This window comes from Mastigoproctus giganteus, chromosome 9 (assembly GCF_048544385.1).
Source record: "Mastigoproctus giganteus isolate SK-2022 chromosome 9, ASM4854438v1, whole genome shotgun sequence".
NCBI classification, from domain to species: domain Eukaryota; kingdom Metazoa; phylum Arthropoda; class Arachnida; order Uropygi; family Thelyphonidae; genus Mastigoproctus; species Mastigoproctus giganteus.
In genome coordinates, this window is record NC_143583.1 from 74,350,447 (window position 1) to 74,370,849 (window position 20,403).

Below are 20,403 nucleotides of genomic sequence, written 5' to 3' on the forward strand. Positions count from 1 at the left end.
TGAGTGATACCATATCCCTGATATCTCTACAATCCCTGCATTTGATGATTTAATCAGTACTTCAAATTTATTTATGAATTTGATGAATTTGAGGAGTATCAAATTGGTTATTAGTGTACACTTCTTTGTTCCATGAGGACCTTCAGCAGGCTTTGAAATGCCCAACACCTTACTTTCCAAGTTTCTACATGTTCCAATAAAATCAGTGAAAAGAATTACTTACACCACCTCTGCTTGCAGCTGTTATTAATATAGCAGCCACAAGCAGAGGTAGTGTAAGTAATTCATCAGTGTATCCCTCCCCAAGTTAGCAGTTTTTGACCTGCCTATCATTCCCTTGATAGCACTAACATATACTCTGGCAGTCCTTCTATTTAAGTGTATCCTATCCGTATAAAAACAGTTTTCTGTAAACAAGCACAGACCATGCTGAGGAAAATTCTACCCCATGAGCCCTTGCTATTCTAGCTTTTAGCCTACCAGAACAGGCAAATTATCAACTAAGTGACAAACAGCTTTTTGAAGGAATCCCACATTCTTTCAGGTTGTTCAATACTCAAAGTGTTGTACCCTGTAGAGGCACCTTCCAATGCTGGCACTGACAGCAGCTACTTTCAAATTGATTTTTTTTTTTTTTTAAATATTACAAAAGGTCACCACAATGAGACATAGGTAGAATCACTTTGATTAATGCCAACTGCAGCAACTGAAAATGGCTTATTTTTCAGAACCATCACTACCTCTTCTTTCCCCTATCTGTGCGATTTCACTAACAATGCCTGTTGTTTCTGTTCTTTTTCAATCGTATTTTTTTGCTATTTCACTATCAGAAAATATATTTCTGAAAAGCGTGCCAGCATGCACAATTTAAAGGAAGATTATGTTCCCTGACAAAAGATGCAAATAAACATATTGCACAAATGACATCACCTCAACCATGAAATGCAACATCTATTTTTGCATTTCTTTCTATGCACTGCACACTATCACTATGTTTATTTGTTTGCAAATGTCTGATTATATCATATTTCCTGCCATTTAGAGTGGAAAAAACACATCTGCATAAGGTATATACAGCAACAAATGTGTTACCTTTTTCTGCATACATATTGCATATACAGAATGTATATTTTCTGAATATTCTACCATATTTCTTTGGAAACTTACTGAAAGGCTACATTAACTTCATGCTACACAAATACTATAAAATGACTGCACAACAGAGAACAATGCTATTACTGAGTTTCTATTTTTCAACACAGACTACCACAGATATATAGGAATTTTGCTAGCAGGGAAAAGGAGGTGATTATCCCTCTGTATAAGGCAATGGTCAGGCCACGGCTTGAGTACTGCGTACAGGTCTGGAGGCCTCATTTTAGGAAGGATGTAGATTTACTTGAGCGTGTACAGAGAAGGGCAACAAGATTGGTGAGGGGAATGAAGGGATCCTCTTACCAAGAGAGGCTTAAGTTCTGCAAATTGCAGTGGCTAGAGACTAGGCACCTGCACGGTGATCTGATTGAGGTATATAAGGCCTTGAATGGGTTGAGCACGCTGAATATCTGATGGGATCCTTCCACTTGTTCAGATTACGAATCTAAGGGGGCATAAATTCAAATTAAGAAAAGACAGATGTAGAATAGATGTGCGGAAATTTTCCTTTAGCCAGCGGGTGGTTAATTGCTGGAACAAACTTCCATCTGTCGTTGTGGAAGTTGATAGGTTGAATAAATTTAAGGAGGGAATGGTGTGATTTTTTTTTTTTTTTTTTTGGCTGATGCTGCATAAGCTCATACATTTGCTTTCTTGCATCACATGCCGCTACTACTACTACTACTACTAATTTGCAAAGTTAAATAAAACATCCAGTTTTAACATAGTTTTAATTTTTTTTGTGAAAAGAAATATAGAGAAAAACAGTTTTAGCAAAAAGACACAGAAACTCTTTGGAGAAGAATCAAGCTGAATAAAAAAGACTGATTCTCCACCATAAATCTGGAGAGTTGGCAGCTATGCAGACAGCTTGATGACAAGTTTAAAAGGATCTCTGCTAAACAATGAGAACATAGTCTTCAATTCTGTTGTTTATTCCTTGCACTTTATGGAAACCTATGGCAGCTAGATTCTTGCTAGAAAACATGAAATATTATGATCATGAGTAAATAGTCTGTGGTGATCTGATGGTGCTAGGCATACATCTTGGAACACAATCAGGTTATACAAATTCCCTTGCTTTATGTGCAAATGGGACAGCAGGGCCAAAGCTAATCACTGGATTAGAAAGACAGGGCCAAAAAAGGTCTAATTTCACAGTGGGAGGCAAATATGTAATGAATGAGCCATTTATCTCCACAAGAAAAGTGCTTCTGCACTGCTACATATAAATGTGAAGTAATCAATCTGTTAAGGCCATAGATAAAGAGGGATGTTATTTTTGGTAAACTGTTTTGAAATTTCCTCAGATAACTAATGCTAAACTACATGTTGGTGATTTTGAGACCATAAATCAGAGAACTCCTGCTTTTTTATAATCTTCACATCTCAGAAAGAAGTGGAGGCTTGGCAAATTTAAGAAAATTTATTAAAGCAATCTGTCAAAGCATGAATCTTACTGGTTGATGGAACTGTTATGCAAGACAAAGAATCGAAGCCATAAAATCAACAACATTCAGCATTTTTCATGATGGTATGAAAACTAGGCAGCTATCTCAAGAGATTTGTTCTCATTAATATATCACATTTAATAAATAGTATTACAAATATGTAATTGATTTTGTTGTGAATACTTTCTACAGCACGTATTTAATTAATTAAAAATTATAAAAGCAATAAAAGTAGCTATATAAAGTATTTTTAATATCGAAATGGAGTGCTCTGATAGCCTACATATTTGTAAAAGAGTCATGAAGTACAAATTCACTAATATTGCCAAATGCTTTAAAATTAAAAATATGTATTATTAGAGTGACATTACTTCCGTACATGTATGGCTTCTAATCTTCATCAATGATTGTGTTATAACTGGAGAAGTATGGACACCGAAAAATTTACACCATACATTTGCTCACATAAAATTTACTGATTGCATTCTACATTATGTACAGTGCAATTATGGGACACCTTCCAATGCAATGTATAAATTGCATAACATGTCTTTAGAATTTGGTATTCATTGAAGCTGTGGAAATCCACATTGAATTGAAGCTGTGGAAATCCACAGCAATAGTCACTGTTCATACGTCTCAAAAATTCTTTGGAAAATAGTTTTCTGATAAATTTACTTGGTATACAAAGTGACACAGGACATTGAGACATATGCTGTTTGGGATGCTATGGCAAGTTTCCAGTAGTCTTATATAATGAACTGCAATTGCTGAAAGCTATTTAGCTGTCTAGCAGTTGCAGTAAAAACAGAAACAGCAAGCACTTGGTGTTTTTATTTACCAATCATTTGTGTTGGGGTGGAAGAAAAAGAAATAGTTTAATCTTTAAAATTTTATTTTTAATTATGACATACCATATAAGATCAAAAAACATTACAGGTGACCCCCGCTTAACGCTGATCATTCGTTCCGGAAAAACAGAGCGCTAAGTGAATCCGCACTAAGCGAGCGCCGCTTTCCCATAAGGTAACATATGTATTTGTGAGCTGCGGTCAGTGCCATAGGATATTTCCTAATCAATAATAAACGGTAATGAAAAGATGCACAAATGTCGGTCAAAATATTTAATATTCAAATATTTGCACATATAAAATATTCTGCATTACATACGTATAATTATGTTGAACTACTTGCGTATCAAAAGTAAACTTAAAATTCCAATTAAAATACTGAATTTAATTGATTTAATTAATGGATGAATTTAATCATGAAAAATGTGTGGATTTTGAGTTGAACTTTCGCCCTCTTCCAAATAAACTAAAAGGGGTATTAATTTTAAATGGCCCGCAGTGTTACCACCCAACAATAAAGTCAACTGATCCTTCGCCGCTTTGAAACTTGGCATGTTTTTTCTTCTTTCAATATGAAACTTCTTTTAGGCATTCTTTTCCACAAAAGTCCTGCTTCATCTATGTTAAAAACTTGTTGAGAAGTATAACACATAATATCCCTCTTCGATAATTTTAACAAGTTCTTTTTTGAAAGTTTCGGCTCCTTGATCTGCACTCCCTGGATTTTAAATCTATTTTACCAGCCCTTACCAGTTTTAAATGGTTCCACATTTTTTTTTTTTTTTTTTTTAGGCGAGTTTTCTTCAGACCATCATATTGGCTAATCTCTTTTTCTCTCTCTCTCTTTTTTTTTTTTTTTTTTTTTTTAAATATTTAACTTAACTGAATTCTGCATTGGGATCTTCAATAAAATTAGTCTTTCCATTTCAATCCTAATAGCCGGCCTAGTCCTAGTTGCTTGCAGTGGAACAGCTATCTTTCCCGCTGCAAAAATTAATTCTTTATTTTTTTATAACTGTTCTTACAGTTAAAGTTGCAAGTCCTAAATTATGGCGCACATCCGCTTGTCACTGACCAGAATCGATTTGCTTCAAAACGTCTAATTTAATTTTAAAATTCAGTCTTTTTCTTACATTTATAGTATTCGTACTGTGCCCAGATGTTGTTGCTTTTTAATTCCTATTGGTCATTATTAGCTCTTCGAAAATGTAACTGCGTTGGTTGAATTAATTGTGATACAATGTTCAAGTAAACTGTCCGTTTCGCACGATGTCCAATACGGTACTGAGTGAAGACTAGACTTCGGATAAATGCATATAATGCAAATATTACAAGCAATATACTTGATCATTTTTTAAAATGTTGATCTTGGAACTACGTAACAAGTCACTGTACTGAAATTAAATTAGCGTGCGAGAAAATTTCGCTGAGCTTGGGAAAATTTCACAAGTCGGCGTGGGAAACGTTTTAATGCTATTTTGCTATTCATTTTCAAGCGATCGACTCCATCAAATGAAACGATTTCGTTAAATATGTCAAAAATGTAATCTGTAAAAGAGCATTATAGTGATCTGTGATATGGGTTATAATATAAGAACAGCGTTATAGCGAATCAGCGTAAAGCGAACCGCGTTATAACGGGGGCCTGCTGTATTAGAAATAAGAGTCTAATTGTCCATAACAAAAAAATATATATATTTCCTGTCTATTTTAGAGCCAAATCTTGGAGTAGAGAAGTGTGGATGGGGGTGGGTGGACAAAGAAAAATTAACATAGGGACAAATGTTTTTTTGATAAACATGATGTCAATAATTTTTTATGACTATACTTTTCCAATTAAAAAATAGTTAATTATGCAGGTCAAAAGTGAATACCATACTGGAGGAATATTAAAATTATTGTGTTACAATCGGAAAAGTATGGATATTAAAAATTTTGCACCATGCGCTTGCTCAGGTAAAATTTGCTGATTGTAAATTGTCGTGTACAATTATGGAAAACTGATAATGCAGCATATACATTTAATATTATGTCTTTATATCTGAATACCTGCCAGATCTTAAGGCAGTGAAGTGATGTGGGTGGCAGGATTCTAAGAAAAACTAACATAGGAACTGGTGTTTTTTTGATGAAAATGGTGTCAAAGAATTTTTCATCCATACTTTTCGAATTAAAAAACAATTAATGATTCAGGTTGAAATGAATCCCTACCAGAGGTTTAGCATCCCTACCAGAGGAATGCTAAATTTATGCTGATGTAATTAGAATTGGTATTTATAAGTTTTACTTTTCTTGGTGTTTAAAATTACAAGGTCAGCATGGATAAAGCAAGTGATTCCAGAATAAAGAGAGTTTTTTTTTTGTTTTTTTTTTTTATATGATTACAGATTTTAATTTAATCCTGGCACCTAAGTTTTGTAGATGATGTCTAGATCTAGAAACTCTAGAAAAGTTGATCCTATTAATATTTTCCTGACATTCATCCTGGCACATTAATTATTCCAGAAGGCAACATGCCAATAACTGTGAAAAATGCAACTCTGTGCCTCTATTGTCACTGCTTTATGGATATCAAACAATAAAAAAAGTTTTTATTTATAATTATTTTTGGGAAAAAATGCTAAAAGCTAAATCACTTTATTAATTTACGAGTCGGGTTTGCAAAGTTTGTGGCCTGAGTACGAAAGGGTAGTTCCACAGTGTTAAAAATTTCTGTAATTAATATATAACACTTCAAATAGTAACCCACTAAGTTTCATGCAATTTCAATAAAGTCTTTATTTAATTACAGGTCCTGAAGTCAAGAAAGCTGTGTGAATGAGGTAAGATGGACAAAATCAGTCGCTGTGCAGTCATTCGATGTTTGGGGAATAAAAGGAACTAACACCAAACCAAAGGCAATTCATGGGGATATGGTTGCAACACTGGGAGCGGGTATCCCTTCCTATTCCATGGTTAAGAAGTGAAAAGCAGAATTTAAGCAAGGGAGGGAGGGAGAGCCTGGAAGACAACCCACAATAAGGAAAACCTACAATATCCCTCACTACAGGAGTTGTTGCCAGTGTGCATGATCTGGTGATGAGTGATCAATGAGGGACAGTTTTGTACATTTCCAGTGTCTTGAGCATCTAGTTTGGTAGGTCCCAAAGTTATTGAGAGTAGATCAACAATGTGCAAGAGTTGTCATGTCAAGTGAACTGCATCATTTTCAAGCAGATCCAGTAAATTTCCTTGCAAGGTTTGTGACCACGGATGAGACGTGGTCCATCACTTTCAGCCAGAGACAAAGGAGCAGTACAAACAGCAGAAACACAGCTCTTCTCCCCCCTCCAAAGAAAGCCAAGTCAATTCTTTATGCTGACAAGGTGATGGCATTAGTTTTCTGGAATGATGAAGGAGCATTGCTAGTAGATTATCTTCAGAAAGGCCAGATAGTCATAAGGTCATATTGCACAGATCTTGTGAGGCATTTGCATGAAAACATCAAAGACAAATGCTAAGGAAAACTCAGCATAGGGTCTTGTTCCACAGGGTAATGTGCCTGCACACAAGTCTGTCACTGCCATGACTGCACTGCATGAGTGCAGCTTTAAAATCGTGAATCATCCCCCATATTCAGATCTAGTACTATCGGACTTTTGCCTATTTCCTAATTTGAAAAAATACTTGGCAGGCATCCATTTTCTCACCGAGTGATGCCATTGCTGCAGTGAATGCATTCCTGGAGGCCCAAGAGAAAACTTTCTTTGTAGCTAGAATCAGCACATTGTAGCATCAGTGGCAAAGTGTACTGATTCCAGTGGGACTGTATCGAAAAGTAATCTTTACCTGACTCCTGAAATAAACCCTTCATGCCTAGGCCATGAACTTTCCAAATGCCCCTAGTATAACAAATACCTGAATCACCAACAAGTTAAACTAAAAAGCATGGAATATAACAAAACAAAACAAGACATTAAGGCTAACTAGGTAAAAACTGGCATTTTCATACTGTTATTAAAATGTTTATTCAGGTTTAAGTATTTCTTACTTCAATCTGGAATAACTTACCAACCGTTGATGTTCTAGATCACATTTATTTCCAACCAATAACATAGGAAACTCATCACGATCTTTTACTCGCAAAATCTGCTTATGAAATTTATAAATTTCATCCAAGCTGAAATTTAAAAAAATATAATAATAATGCCACTAATAGGGACTGGATTATATTAAACACACATTTTCTATTTTACTTGATCAATAAAGCAGTAGAATTTACATTACTTTTCAAAGTTCTTAGAAAGCAAAGTTTTGTTTTTTTAATACTGAAAATAACAAATTCAGGTAAATAGAAAGGCTGTTTTACTGTTGCTGTTATATTTGCTGTTGCTGGTACTTCATACTGAATGAGTATTGTGCATAAGTAATGTCAGGCTAGCTTAGCTCTATGTTATTTTAGTCTGACATCTTTTACTTCAGTCATTTGACTTCTGTTTTTACATTAAATGGCAATGTCAAAAATGAGTGCTCTTTTGAACTAGAGACTGAATAATTTAGTTAAACAGTTTCATGGATAACACCTTATCTACTAAACACACCACTGTTTATTAGATAAGGTGTTATCTACTAAACATATTTACTAACCTCTAAACAAAAAAAAATTGTGTGTGCCAAGCACGCATAGCGGAAGTTAAACAAAACTTTTTAGGCAAACATTTATCCCTTGACTGAGGATTCCGTATTGACTGTGTGAATGCTGCAGGCAACGAACTGCATGAATGGACGCCTCGGAGATATGAGACATTCTATTACCAAATCTAGTTTTGGCGAGTGCTGTGGCACCAGATGATATTTCAATCAAACCATTTGACTTTGATAGAGCTGGAATCACTTTGTCCATGACAGGGTCACGACAGCTGCTACGGGCCAACATTTTACTTACATCCTCATTTGGAAATGCTGTTTGAAGAAGAGCATCATCTCTAGCTGCTACAATATTCCCATCCTTCTTCACCCAAAGCCAATCACACATGGAACAGACTGAACCGAAATCATTCAGGAATGTCATTTAAACTGTGTGTGGATGCTTTGGTGTTTCTTAAAATCCTGTTGCTTATGCCCGCTACATATTGAATGGTTTGATGGAGTACTTCTGGCAGTCGGTTTTGGCTTCTTCACTTCTCATTTACAACTGGGCTTCGAGGACTCTGTTGTTTTCATTTGCAGTATGAACTTCCATGACCCCTTCTTCCAAATTCACTCCTAACATTTCTGGGAAGATGTAAGGCTCTGAAGATGTGGATGGACCTTCTCTGGCTTCTGGCTTCTTCACTTCTCATTTACAACTGGGCTTCGAGGACTCTGTTGTTTTCATTTGCAGTATGAACTTCCATGACCCCTTCTTCCAAATTCACTCCTAACATTTCTGGGAAGATGTAAGGCTCTGAAGATGTGGATGGACCTTCTCTGGCTTCTTTGTTCTACTCCATCACACGCTGTAATTTCTTCTGCTGTCAAAATAGCTTCGATCTCTCCTTTGTACTCAGTGGAGGTGGTTTTGGGTGATTGCAATAAACTTATTCGTGCTCCATACGCCTTACAATGCTCACTATTAGTCTTCAGCATATTGAATTATAAATTATTTTCTGTCAAAACTTTTTATTAAATACAGTAGAGAATGAAGAAAGAAATAGCATGGTGCAATCGGTAGGGGTACTGATTGGGTCATGCTTCACTCTTGCCTGGTACAGAGTGGTATGGTACAATAGTGGGATGGATGAATCATTTCGTGTCGCATTTTATTGTCAATCCATGGATGCACTGCACATATACGTGATCTATACAACTTACAACACTCACTACAGTAGACCCCCGCTTTACAATTAGTTCACTATACGATATGTAGTAAGCGTCGGTCATTGTGATAACCTTTACGAATTGAATTTAATTCTATTAGCGGTGATTCTAATAAGTAAAAATTGGAGAAATATTATCCACAGGCTATAAAAGCAAAGATACAAAGCACAAATTTACACTTTATTACCTTACTAATTAACAAAACTAAATGTGTGAAAATTGGAAGAATATTTTCCACAGGTTAACAAAAGAAAAAAAAAAAAAAAGAAAGGAAGGCAAAAAAGTCAATTCATTGGATATTCCCAGGTGGTTACAATTACTGACCAGGCCTAATGCTACTTAACTTCGGTGATCACACAAGAACTGGAGTATATTATCTAGTACGATAGTTAGCTGTTCAGAGTGCCTGTAATGCATTTACTTATGGTAACGATCGGATTTTTTTGCCAATCCATGAACACAAGTTACTCCCATTTGAAAACTGTCTGGAGCATGCCTAAAGAAGTTTCACTTCAAAAAGCAGAATCTCTGAAGAGTGATGACAAGAAGACTATGTCTACCTGCTACGTGTTTTGTAGCTTCTAACAAATAATCTCAGTTCTTGTTTGACTTATGACAAGCTTTTCTTGGTGCTAGCATTCCTGTGTAGAAATGGGAAACACCTCTTTGAAAACAAGTTCAGAGTGGGTATATATCAAGTTACAAAAAAAAAAATAAATAAATAAATAAAATAAATAATTTTTGCTGCCATCTGACACACAAGCATTCAAAAAGGCAGGAACATTGGATTTCGGAATGCTATTTCTTAATATTCCAAAAATTATGGCACATTGGATGCACTCTGTCAAATATAGGTGAATGCGAAGATGTTAATCTTTAGGGAATTCCCCCCCCCCCACCACCGCACAATCCCTAGTTATCTATGAAACATGTTTTACAAATACCCAGGGATAAAGTTGCCAGTTGGGGTTTCCACTGACAACACAACTGATTCTGTGGAAAGATATACTGCCATCAGAGTATTAGAACATGAAGGCCAATAATCCCTTAGAACCATACTTAGTCACCTATGAAATATATAAAAAGGCAAATAACTCAACTGTCTCTCACTCAACATTTTACAGATGTACTTTCTATGCTTTGTCCAGATAGAATTAGGTGTAATGTTCTGCTGCTCTGACTAATGCAGCTTCTTATCAGGAAAGCACAAAGCCCTTCAATTCTTTATCTCTGCAGTTTTGTGCATGCACTCCAAAGCATTACAGAAGAAATGATAGTTATGATATTAACTTAATGGTGTCTGATAGCAACAAGATTTTTGTGAATGTTCCATCAAGTCTTCAGGTGCAATTTACCACCTCAATCCATTCTGGGTAGGTAGTAGTAGTAGTAGTGGCATTTGATGCAAGAAAGCAAGTATATGAGCTTATGCAGCATCAGCCAAAAAAAAAAAAAAAAAAAAAAAAAAAAACACACCATTCCCTACAAATGCCTGTCCAGTTCCTCCTTAAATTTATTCAAGCTATCTACTTCCACAACGACAGATGGAAGTTTGTTCCAGCAATTAACCACCCGCTGGCTAAAGGCAAATTTCTGCACATCTAATCTACATCTGTCTTTTCTTAATTTGAATTTATGCCCCCTTAGGTTCGTAATCTGAACAAGTGGAAGGATCCCATCAGAATTCAGCGTGCTCAACCCATTCAAGGCCTTATATACCTCAATCAGATCACCGCGCAGGTGCCTAGTCTCCAGCCACTGCAATTTGCAGAACTTAAGCCTCTCTTGGTAAGAGGATCCCTTCATTCCCCTCACCAATCTTGTTGCCCTTCTCTGTACACGCTCAAGTAAATCTACATCCTTCCTAAAATGAGACCTCCAGACCTGTACGCAGTACTCAAGGCATGGCCTGACCATTGCCTTATACAGAGGGATAATCACCTCCTTTTCCCTGCTAGCAAAATTCCTATATATCATTGACAAAACCGCATGACCTGCCCTGGCAGCCTGTCTGCATTGCTCAGAAAACTTCATATCTGACTGCACAATTACTCCCAGGTCTTTTTCATTTTCTACCACCTTAAGTGTAGTACCACACAGTTGGTACGTTTCTCTGGGGTTACTTCTACCCATATGCAGTACTTTGCATTTGTCAAGGTTAAACTTCAGTTGCCACTTCTTAGCCCATCTGCCCAAATTATCTAGATCCTGTTGCAGTAGCACACTGCCATTACTGTCATTAACAACCCTGCCAACCTTTGTATCATCTGCAAACTTCGACATTAAGCCTGATATACCTTCATCAATATCATTGATAAATATACAAAACAACAGTGGACCTAACACTGAACCCTGTGGAACTCCACTAATAACATTAGTCCAAGAAGAGCAGCACCCATTGATTACCACCCTCTGTCTTCTCCCACTTAATCATCCTTTTATACCATATTTTTTTAGGTAGGCAGTATACTGCATAGGTGGGGGAAGTGATCACTGCTGAACTTCACTTTGCAAAATATTCTGATAAGGTGAAAGGCACTGTCAAACATTTGAACGAAAAGAATGCAGCTGTACATCACGAAACAACTACTGCAAAGAAGTCAATCCACAATGAGCTCTTATTTTTGTTGCTTACTTTTCAAACTTACCAGATGTCACTGCATCACTTGAGAAAAGGGACAAGACTATGGGATATTTTTGCAAGTAGCTGCTGATACTGTGATTGAAATTAATTATTAACCAGGTGATGTACATGAAAAATGCATTAAAATATTTTCTGATAACCAAAACTTAAGAGAAAATAAGGAACACTTCAAAGGTTACTGAAAGACATTTAATTGAAACTGATATTAATTCTATATAAGTAGCATGTGTTAAGTATGCTCCGGTTGAAGCAGAAACATTTCTCTCTCTCTCTCTTTCTCTCTATCTCTCTCAGAACATGTTTTCTATGATAGGAGGTTAAGTTTCAACTTAAGAAAATTCTTATAAATGATTTGGTATTTTTTTTTTTTTTTGTATATAACAATATTTCATTTATTAACAATCAGTTTAAAATAAAGTCATAAATGCCTTTTCTGGGGTTCAGAGCCTGTCCAGAGTTGTCTTGCCTAGTTGCTTGCTTTTTTTTATGAATTGTTACTTAAACATATCCAAGGCTTTACTGGTTGAATACTTATATAATCACTACTTTAAAACTGTAAGTTTCACAATTACACATATGAGGGGGCATAAATTCAAATTGAAGAATGGCTACAAGACAGATGTGTGGAAGTTTGCCTTCAACCAGCAGATGGTTGATTGTTGGAACAAACTTCCAGTTATTATTGTGGAAGTGCACAGTCTAAAGAAATTCAAAGAAGAACTAGAAATATTATTGGAGGGGATGAACAGGTGATGCGGGAAGTTTGTTTATTTATTTTTTTGACAGATGCTTACTTTCTTGCATCGTTTTCTACTAATAATTACTACAGGCAACTCTCGGTTTACGAATGAGTTCTGTTCAAAGACGTTCGCCATGTGTATCTTGCATTCCTGAGCTTTTACGATACGTATCATATACATTAGCAGCCATTTTAAAGCATTAAACCATATACTAAAGATCGAATGGTCTATAAAATGTTTTATTATAATGTATGTATGCGTTATGGTTTATCGTATACGATATGTAACATAAAATAAAATAAGAAAAGAATAAAAAAAACAAGGTAATGTACTTGTTAATTTTAATTAAAAACATAAAGAGTTACAAAATAGAAATAAAGAAAATGAGTACTAACATAATATATGTACTGTACATACATATGTATTCAATTCTTTTACACGTCAATATCTTCATCAGAGTTCAATATTTTCCACATAAGTGACACTAGGTGCAGATGAGGTAGATGGAAGGGCATCTGATAATGAACAAACAGCTGGGTTTTCCACTTTTTTTAAAATATGTTTTTATAGAAGATTGCATAGTTACTTTCTTTTTTCCTTAAAAAATCTCACTGTAGCATGTTAGACAATCATAAATGCTTCCTTTCATTTTTGCAATTCTTTCCATATTTGCATCTTCTTCTTCAAAGATTGTCAACCCCTCAGAAATTAATTTAAAAGCTGAAGCCATTTTCTCCCATGAGAAAACATTCTATGCGGCATGGCATGTAAAACCAACATTTTTTACTGGCTAGATTAGTTTTATTAATCAAGAACAGTTCAGTATAATTATCACGTAATAATTTTCTGATAATTATTGCAATAGATACATTTTTTAAAATGTTTATTTATTTAAATCTTACAATTATGTTCACTATACATTTGGCATTTCGTTTTATAAGGAACTCTTATCTATTGGCGAATTTAAGAAATTTTGAATGAATTGTGACGTTCGTTATAGCGAACGTTCGTAAATCGAATGTTCGTAAACCCTGAGTTGCCTGTACTAATTATCAGTAACTTGCTAACTACTACTAATACTAATCAACCTGGTAATCAATGGGTGCTGCTCTTCGTGGACTAATGTTATTAGTGGAGTCCCACAGGGTTCGGTGTTGGGTCCATTGTTGTTTTGTATATTTATCAATGATACTGATGAAGGTATATCAGGCTTAATGTCGAAGTTGCAGATGATACAAAGGTTGGCAGGGTTGTTAATGACAGCAATGGCAGTGTGCTACTGCAACAGGATCTAGATAATTTGGGCAAATGGGCTAAGAAGTGGCAACTGAAGTTTAACCTTGACAAATGCAAAGTACTGCATATGGGTAGAAGTAACCCCAGAGAAATGTACCAACTGTGTGGTACTACACTTAAGGTGGTAGAAAATGAAAAAGACCTGGGAGTAATTGTGCAGTCAGATATGAAGTTTTCTGAGCAATGCAGACAGGCTGCCAGGGCAGGTCATGGGGTTTTGTCAATGATATATAGGAATTTTGCTAGCAGGGAAAAGGAGGTGATTATCCCTCTGTATAAGGCAATGGTCAGGCCACGCCTTGAGTACTGCGTACAGGTCTGGAGGCCTCATTTTAGGAAGGATGTAGATTTACTTGAGCGTGTACAGAGAAGGGCAACAAGATTGGTGAGGGGAATGAAGGGATCCTCTTACCAAGAGAGGCTTAAGTTCTGCAAATTGCAGTGGCTGGAGACTAGGCACCTGCGCGGTGATCTGATTGAGGTATATAAGGCCTTGAATGGGCTGAGCACGCTGAATTCTAATGGGATCCTTCCACTTGTTCAGATTACGAACCTAAGGGGGCATAAATTCAAATTAAGAAAAGACAGATGTAGATTAGATGTGCGGAAATTTGCCTTTAGCCAGCGGGTGGTTAATTGCTGGAACAAACTTCCACCTGTCGTTGTGGAAGTAGATAGGTTGAATAAATTTAAGGAGGAACTGGACAGGCATTTGTAGGGAATGGTGTGATTTTTTTTTTTTTTTGGCTGATGCTGCATAAGCTCATATACCTGCTTTCTTACATCAAATGCCACTACTACTACTACTACTACTACCTCATAAACAGATGTAATTTATTGTACACACCGTGACCTGCATTTTGCTGAGGATATTCAAATTAGTCTCACAGCTATCCCTTTCATAAAACTGTATTTTTATCACATGCCACAATCATGATGGCAGTTAAATGAACCAGACAAAGAAAGGTGTCAAGTGAAGGTTAATCTATTTTTAGATTTTTTTTTTTTTTAAGGTAAGCCCATATATAAAAATTACATAACCTATGGCATTCTAGTACTACAGACCAAAGACAATTATTTGATACTGTACTTGAATTTCTACGGATTTCACTTTTCTGGAAATATATAAGGAACGAAGGTTGTTTTCCAAAAACACAAAAGTAGAAGGAATAACTGATGTAGAAAGGTAGTTCAATAAGTTGAATGGCTGATGAAGGTGTTCCGAATGGTTTTCAGAGAGAGAGAGAGAGAAAGAGGAGTGCACAGAGGAGATTTAAGAACTCAGGAATGTGAATAATGCTGGTAGGGCAGATCTGTGTGATTCACAGACTAAAAGGTTAAAAGTAGCTGCAGGCAGAGGTGAAGGTGATTCTTGCACTACTTCTATTAGAATAAGCAGTGGCCTGGAGCGAGGGGTGCTGGGGGTTTCAGGGACTGATGGCAGTCATCATGAAACAGGTGCGTCTATGGGATGTGTTAGGGTAACTAAGAATAAGAATAGGTGCATGTATACTTGCATGTATACCAATGCTAGAAATATAGTAAATAAATTTTATGAATTTGAAGTGTTGGACAAGACATCAAAGGCGAATATTATTGGGATATCAGACGTGGTGTCGCACAGATATTATGAATGCAGAATTCGAATTTGGGGAGTGCAATGTGTACAGAAAGGATAGACAGGATAGGAAGGGAGGAGGTGTTATGCTATTAAGAAAAACATAAAATCAAAAGAAGTGCATCCAGTTGATATAGATGAACAGTGCACTGTAGAGTCAGTTTGGTGTGACATAAGCACTGCGAAAGCAAAAATAAGAGTAGGAGTGTGTTATAGCCCTAATGACTCGAATGATTACAATGAACAATTGTACAGAGAAATAGAGTGGGCTAGTAAATCAGAATGTCTTATAATGGGGGATTTTAACTTCCCAGATATTGACTGGAACTTGTGTTTGGTCACTCGCACACTAGTAAGAATTTTGTGGATTTATTGGATGATTGTTTTCTGCAGCAGCATGTTCGAGAGGCAACCAGAGAGGGTAATACACTTGATCTGGTTATCAGCAGTGATCATTCGTGTATTAAGAATTTGCAGATAAAGGAACCACTAGGTGGCAGTGATTACAGGGTACTGATGTGGGATTTACATTAAGATATAATTACCATCAGGGGTAAAGGAAAGGGTTTTTGCTTCCATAAAGGTTAGTACAGTGGTCTCAGACAGTTTTTAAATTCTGTACAGTGGGATCAACTGATGATGTTACCAAAAGCAAATTCTAAGTGGGAAGCATTCAAGTAATTAATCGTGGAAGCTACTAAACGTTTCATACCTATTAAGATATATTGCTCAAGATTTAGGCCCAAATGGCTATCAAATGAGCTAATGAAACTCGTGATAGAGAAGAAAAATGCATGGGATGAATATAAATTATCAGGAGACACAGAAGCCAATGGCAGATATAAGCCAGTCTGTAATCAAGTCACAAAGGAGGTTAGGCAGGCGAAGGCAGATTACGAGAAATCTTTGGCAAAGGATGCTAAGAAAAACAGCAAGGATTTCTTTTCTTATATAAACTCTAAAAGGAACGGGATGAATCTGATTGGTCCACTTGGTATCGATGGTTCGACTGTTGATGATCCTGCTCAGATAGCAAACAAACTGAATGAGTATTTTGCATCTACATTCACACATGAGGAGTTATTAAGGACTGAAAATGCCAGAAGGTTATCAAATTGTAGCAGGGTGCTTAATGATTTTATAATAACTGAGGGCAAAGTGGAGGAGAAATTGTTGAAGTTAAACATAAGAAAGGCACCTGGGATGGATGGGATCTATCCAGTTATATTAAAGGAAGTGGCAAAGGATGTAAGCAAACCCTTAGCCATAATTATGAGAGCATCCTTGGACTCAGGGGAGGTCCCCACGGACTGGAGATGTGCAAATGCATCCCCAATTCACAAAGGGGGATCGAAGGGTGACACGAGTAATTACAGACCAGTTAGTTTAACTTCTGTTCCGGGTAAAATAATGGAGTCACTGGTTAAAGATGCATTGCAGGATCATCTAGACAAGACTGCAGAAATAATTCAGACACAGCATGGGTTTCTTAAGGGAAAGTCTCGTCTGACAAATTTGATTGGTTATTATGATGTGGTTACAAAGGAATTGGATGCAAAAAATAATTTTGATATCATATACTTGGATTTCAGGAAAGCTTCTGAAACTGTTCCACATGGAAGACTACTGTACAAATTGGAGCAGAATGGTATTAAGGGTAAATTGCTACAATGGATAAAAGGATGGTTGAGTGGGAGAAGACAGAGGGTGGTAATCAATGGGTGCTGCTCTTTGTGGACTAATGTTATTAGTGGAGTCCCACAGGGTTCGGTGTTGGGTCCACTGTTGTTTTGTATATTTATCAATGATATTGACGAAGGTATATCAGGCTTAGTGTCGAAGTTTGCAGATGATACAAAGGTTGGCAGGGTTGTTAATGACAGTAATGGCAGTGTGCTACTACAACAGGATCTAGAAAATTTGGGCAGATGGGCTGAGAAGTGGCAACTGAAGTTTAACCTTGGCAAATGCAAAGCACTACATATGGATAGAAGTAACCCCAGAGAAACGTACCAACTGTGTGGTACTACACTTAAGGTAGTAGAAAATGAAAAAGACCTGGGAGTAATTGCGCAGTCAGATATGAAGTTTTCTGAGCAATGCAGACAGGCTGCCAGGGCAGATTATGGGGTTTTGTTAATGATATATAGGAATTTTGCTACTAGTGAAAAGGAGTTGATTGTCCCTCTGTATAAAGCAATGGTTAGGCCACGCCTTGAGTACTGCGTACAGGTCTGGAGGCCTCATTTTAGGAAGGATGTGGATTTGCTTGAGCGTGTACAGAGAAGGGCAACAAGATTGGTGAGGGAAATGAAGGGATCCTCTTACCAAGAGAGGCTTTAGTTCTGCAAATTGCAATGGCTGGAGACTAGGCACCTGCACGGTGATCTGACTGAGGTATATAAGGCCTTGAATGGGTTGAGCATGCTGAATTCTGATGGGATTCTTCCACTTGTCCAGATTACAAACCTAAGGGGGCATAAATTCAAATTAAGGAAAGACAGATGTAGAATAAATGTGCGGAAATTTGCCTTTAGCCAGCAGGTGGTTAATTGCTGGAAGAAACTTCCACCTGTCGTTGTGGAAATTGATAGGTTAAATAAATTTAAGGAGGAACTGGACAGGCATTTGGAGGGAGTGATGGTGGGTCGAAAAACTGCTAGCTTGGGGGATACACAAATTAATAGATTAACAATGGCTGCAGGCAGAGGCAAAAGTGATTCTTGAACTGATTCTATTGGAATGAGCAAGAGCCTTGAAAGCAAGGTGCCAGTGATTTTCACGACTGCTGGAAGTCACCATGAAGCTAATAAATGAGAGCTTCCTTGGACTCAGGGGAGGTACCCACAGACTGGAGATGTGCAAATGTCACCCCAATTCACAAAGGAGGATCAAAGGCTGACACAAGTAATTATAGACCTGTGAGTTTAACTTCTGTTCCAGGAAAATTAATGGAGGCACTAGTTAAAGAAGCACTGCAGGATCATTTAGACAAGACTTCGGCTATAGCTCGGACACAGCATGGTTTTGTTAAAGGGAAGTCTTGCCTGACCAATTTGATTGGATACTATGATGCAGTCACAAAGGAACTGGATGCAGGGAATAAATTTGATATTATATACTTGGATCTTAGAAAGGCTTTTGATACTGTTGCACATGGAAAACTGCTGCACAAATTGGAGCAGTGTGGCATTGGAGGCAAATTGCTGCTGTGGATAAAGGGTGGCTGAGGGGGAGAAGACAGAGAGTGGTAATCAATGGACACTGCTCGTCGTGGACTAATGTTATTAGTGGAGTCCCTCAGGGCTCAGTGTTGGGTCCATTATTGTTTTCTGTATTCATAAATGATATTGATGAGGGTATATCAAGCTTAATGTCGAAGTTTGCAGACGATACAAAGGTAGGCAGGGTTGTCAAGGACACTACTGACACTGTGCTGCTGCAACAGGATCTGGAAAGGTTGAGCAGATGGGCTGAGAGGTGGCAAATGAAGTTTAACATTGACAAATGTAAAGTACTACACATGGGAAACAGCAACCCCAGAGCAACGTATCAACTCTGTGGTACTACACTGACAGTGGTAGAGAATGAAAGGGACCTGGGGGTGGTTGTGCAGGCAAATATGAAGTTCTCTGAGCAGTGCAGATGGGCTGCAAGAGTAGCTCATGGTGTATTGTCAATGATATATAGGAATTTTTCTAGCAGGGATAAGGAGGTGATTATTCCCTTGTATAAGGCAATGGTCAGGCCACACCTAGAGTACTGTATACAGGTCTGGAAGCCTCATTTCAAGAAGGATGTAGAGCTGCTGGAACGAGTAGAGAGAAGGGCAACAAGATTAGTGAATGGAACAAAGGGGGTGCTCTTAGGAAGAAAGGCTTAAGTTTTGCAAATTACAGTGTCTGGAGACTAGGCACCAGCGAGGTGATCTGATAGAGGTGTATAAAGCCTTGAATGGTTTGAGCATGCTCAATGCTGATGGGATTCTTCCTCTCGCTCGGAATAATCACCTGAGAGGGCATAAATTCAAATTGAGGAAAGACAGATGTGGGATAGACGTGTGGAAATTTGCCTTTAGCCAGCGGGTGGTTGGTTGGTGGAACAGACTTCCATCCCTTGTCGTGGAAGTTGATAGCCTAAATAAGTTTAAGGCTCAGCTGGACAGATATTTTGAACGAACAGAGGGGTGAAGTGGAAGTGGTTTTTTTTTTTTAGCTTGCTTTCTTGCATCAAATGCCTCTACTAATGCTAATGCTAAATACATGGGCTGCGTTAGGGTAATTAAGAGTAAGAACAGAGCATGTATACTGGCATGTTTACCAATGCTAGGAGCATAGAAAATAAATTTGATGAATTCAAATTGCTGCTCAAGACAACGAATGCAGACACTGTTGGATTATCAGAGACTTGATGTCACTGAGATATAAGGTATGCAGAATTTTAATATGGGGAGTGCAATGTACACAGAAAGGACAGACAAAGTAGAAGAGGGAGGGATTATGCTCTTAATTAAGAAGCGCATAAAATCTAAAGCAGTGCATCCAGATGATACGGGTAGCCAAGTACAATGTTGAGTCAGTTTGGTGTGACAAGAGCACTGGCAAAGCAAAATTGAGAGTAGGAGTGTGTTGTAGGCCTAACTCTAATAAATAAAACAAACAACTATACAGAGAAATAGAGTGGGCCAGTACATCAGAATGCCTTATAATGGGGTATTTTAACTTTCCAGATACTGACTGGAACTTGTGGGCAGATCACTCACAGAGTAGCAAAGCTTTCATGGATTTATTCGATGACTGTTTTCTACAGC

General features: G+C 37.3%; 1 protein-coding gene across 1 annotated transcript in view; it reads right to left on the reverse strand.

The window, feature by feature from the left end:
* Nucleotides 1-20,403, reverse strand: part of Ras64B (ras-like protein 2) — a 127,754-nt gene that overhangs the window by 18,836 nt on the left and 88,515 nt on the right. The window contains exon 4 of the mRNA XM_090381411.1: nucleotides 7,508-7,616. Within this exon, the coding sequence (XP_090237537.1) occupies nucleotides 7,508-7,616 (109 nt within the window). The remainder of the gene's footprint in view (nucleotides 1-7,507; nucleotides 7,617-20,403) is intronic.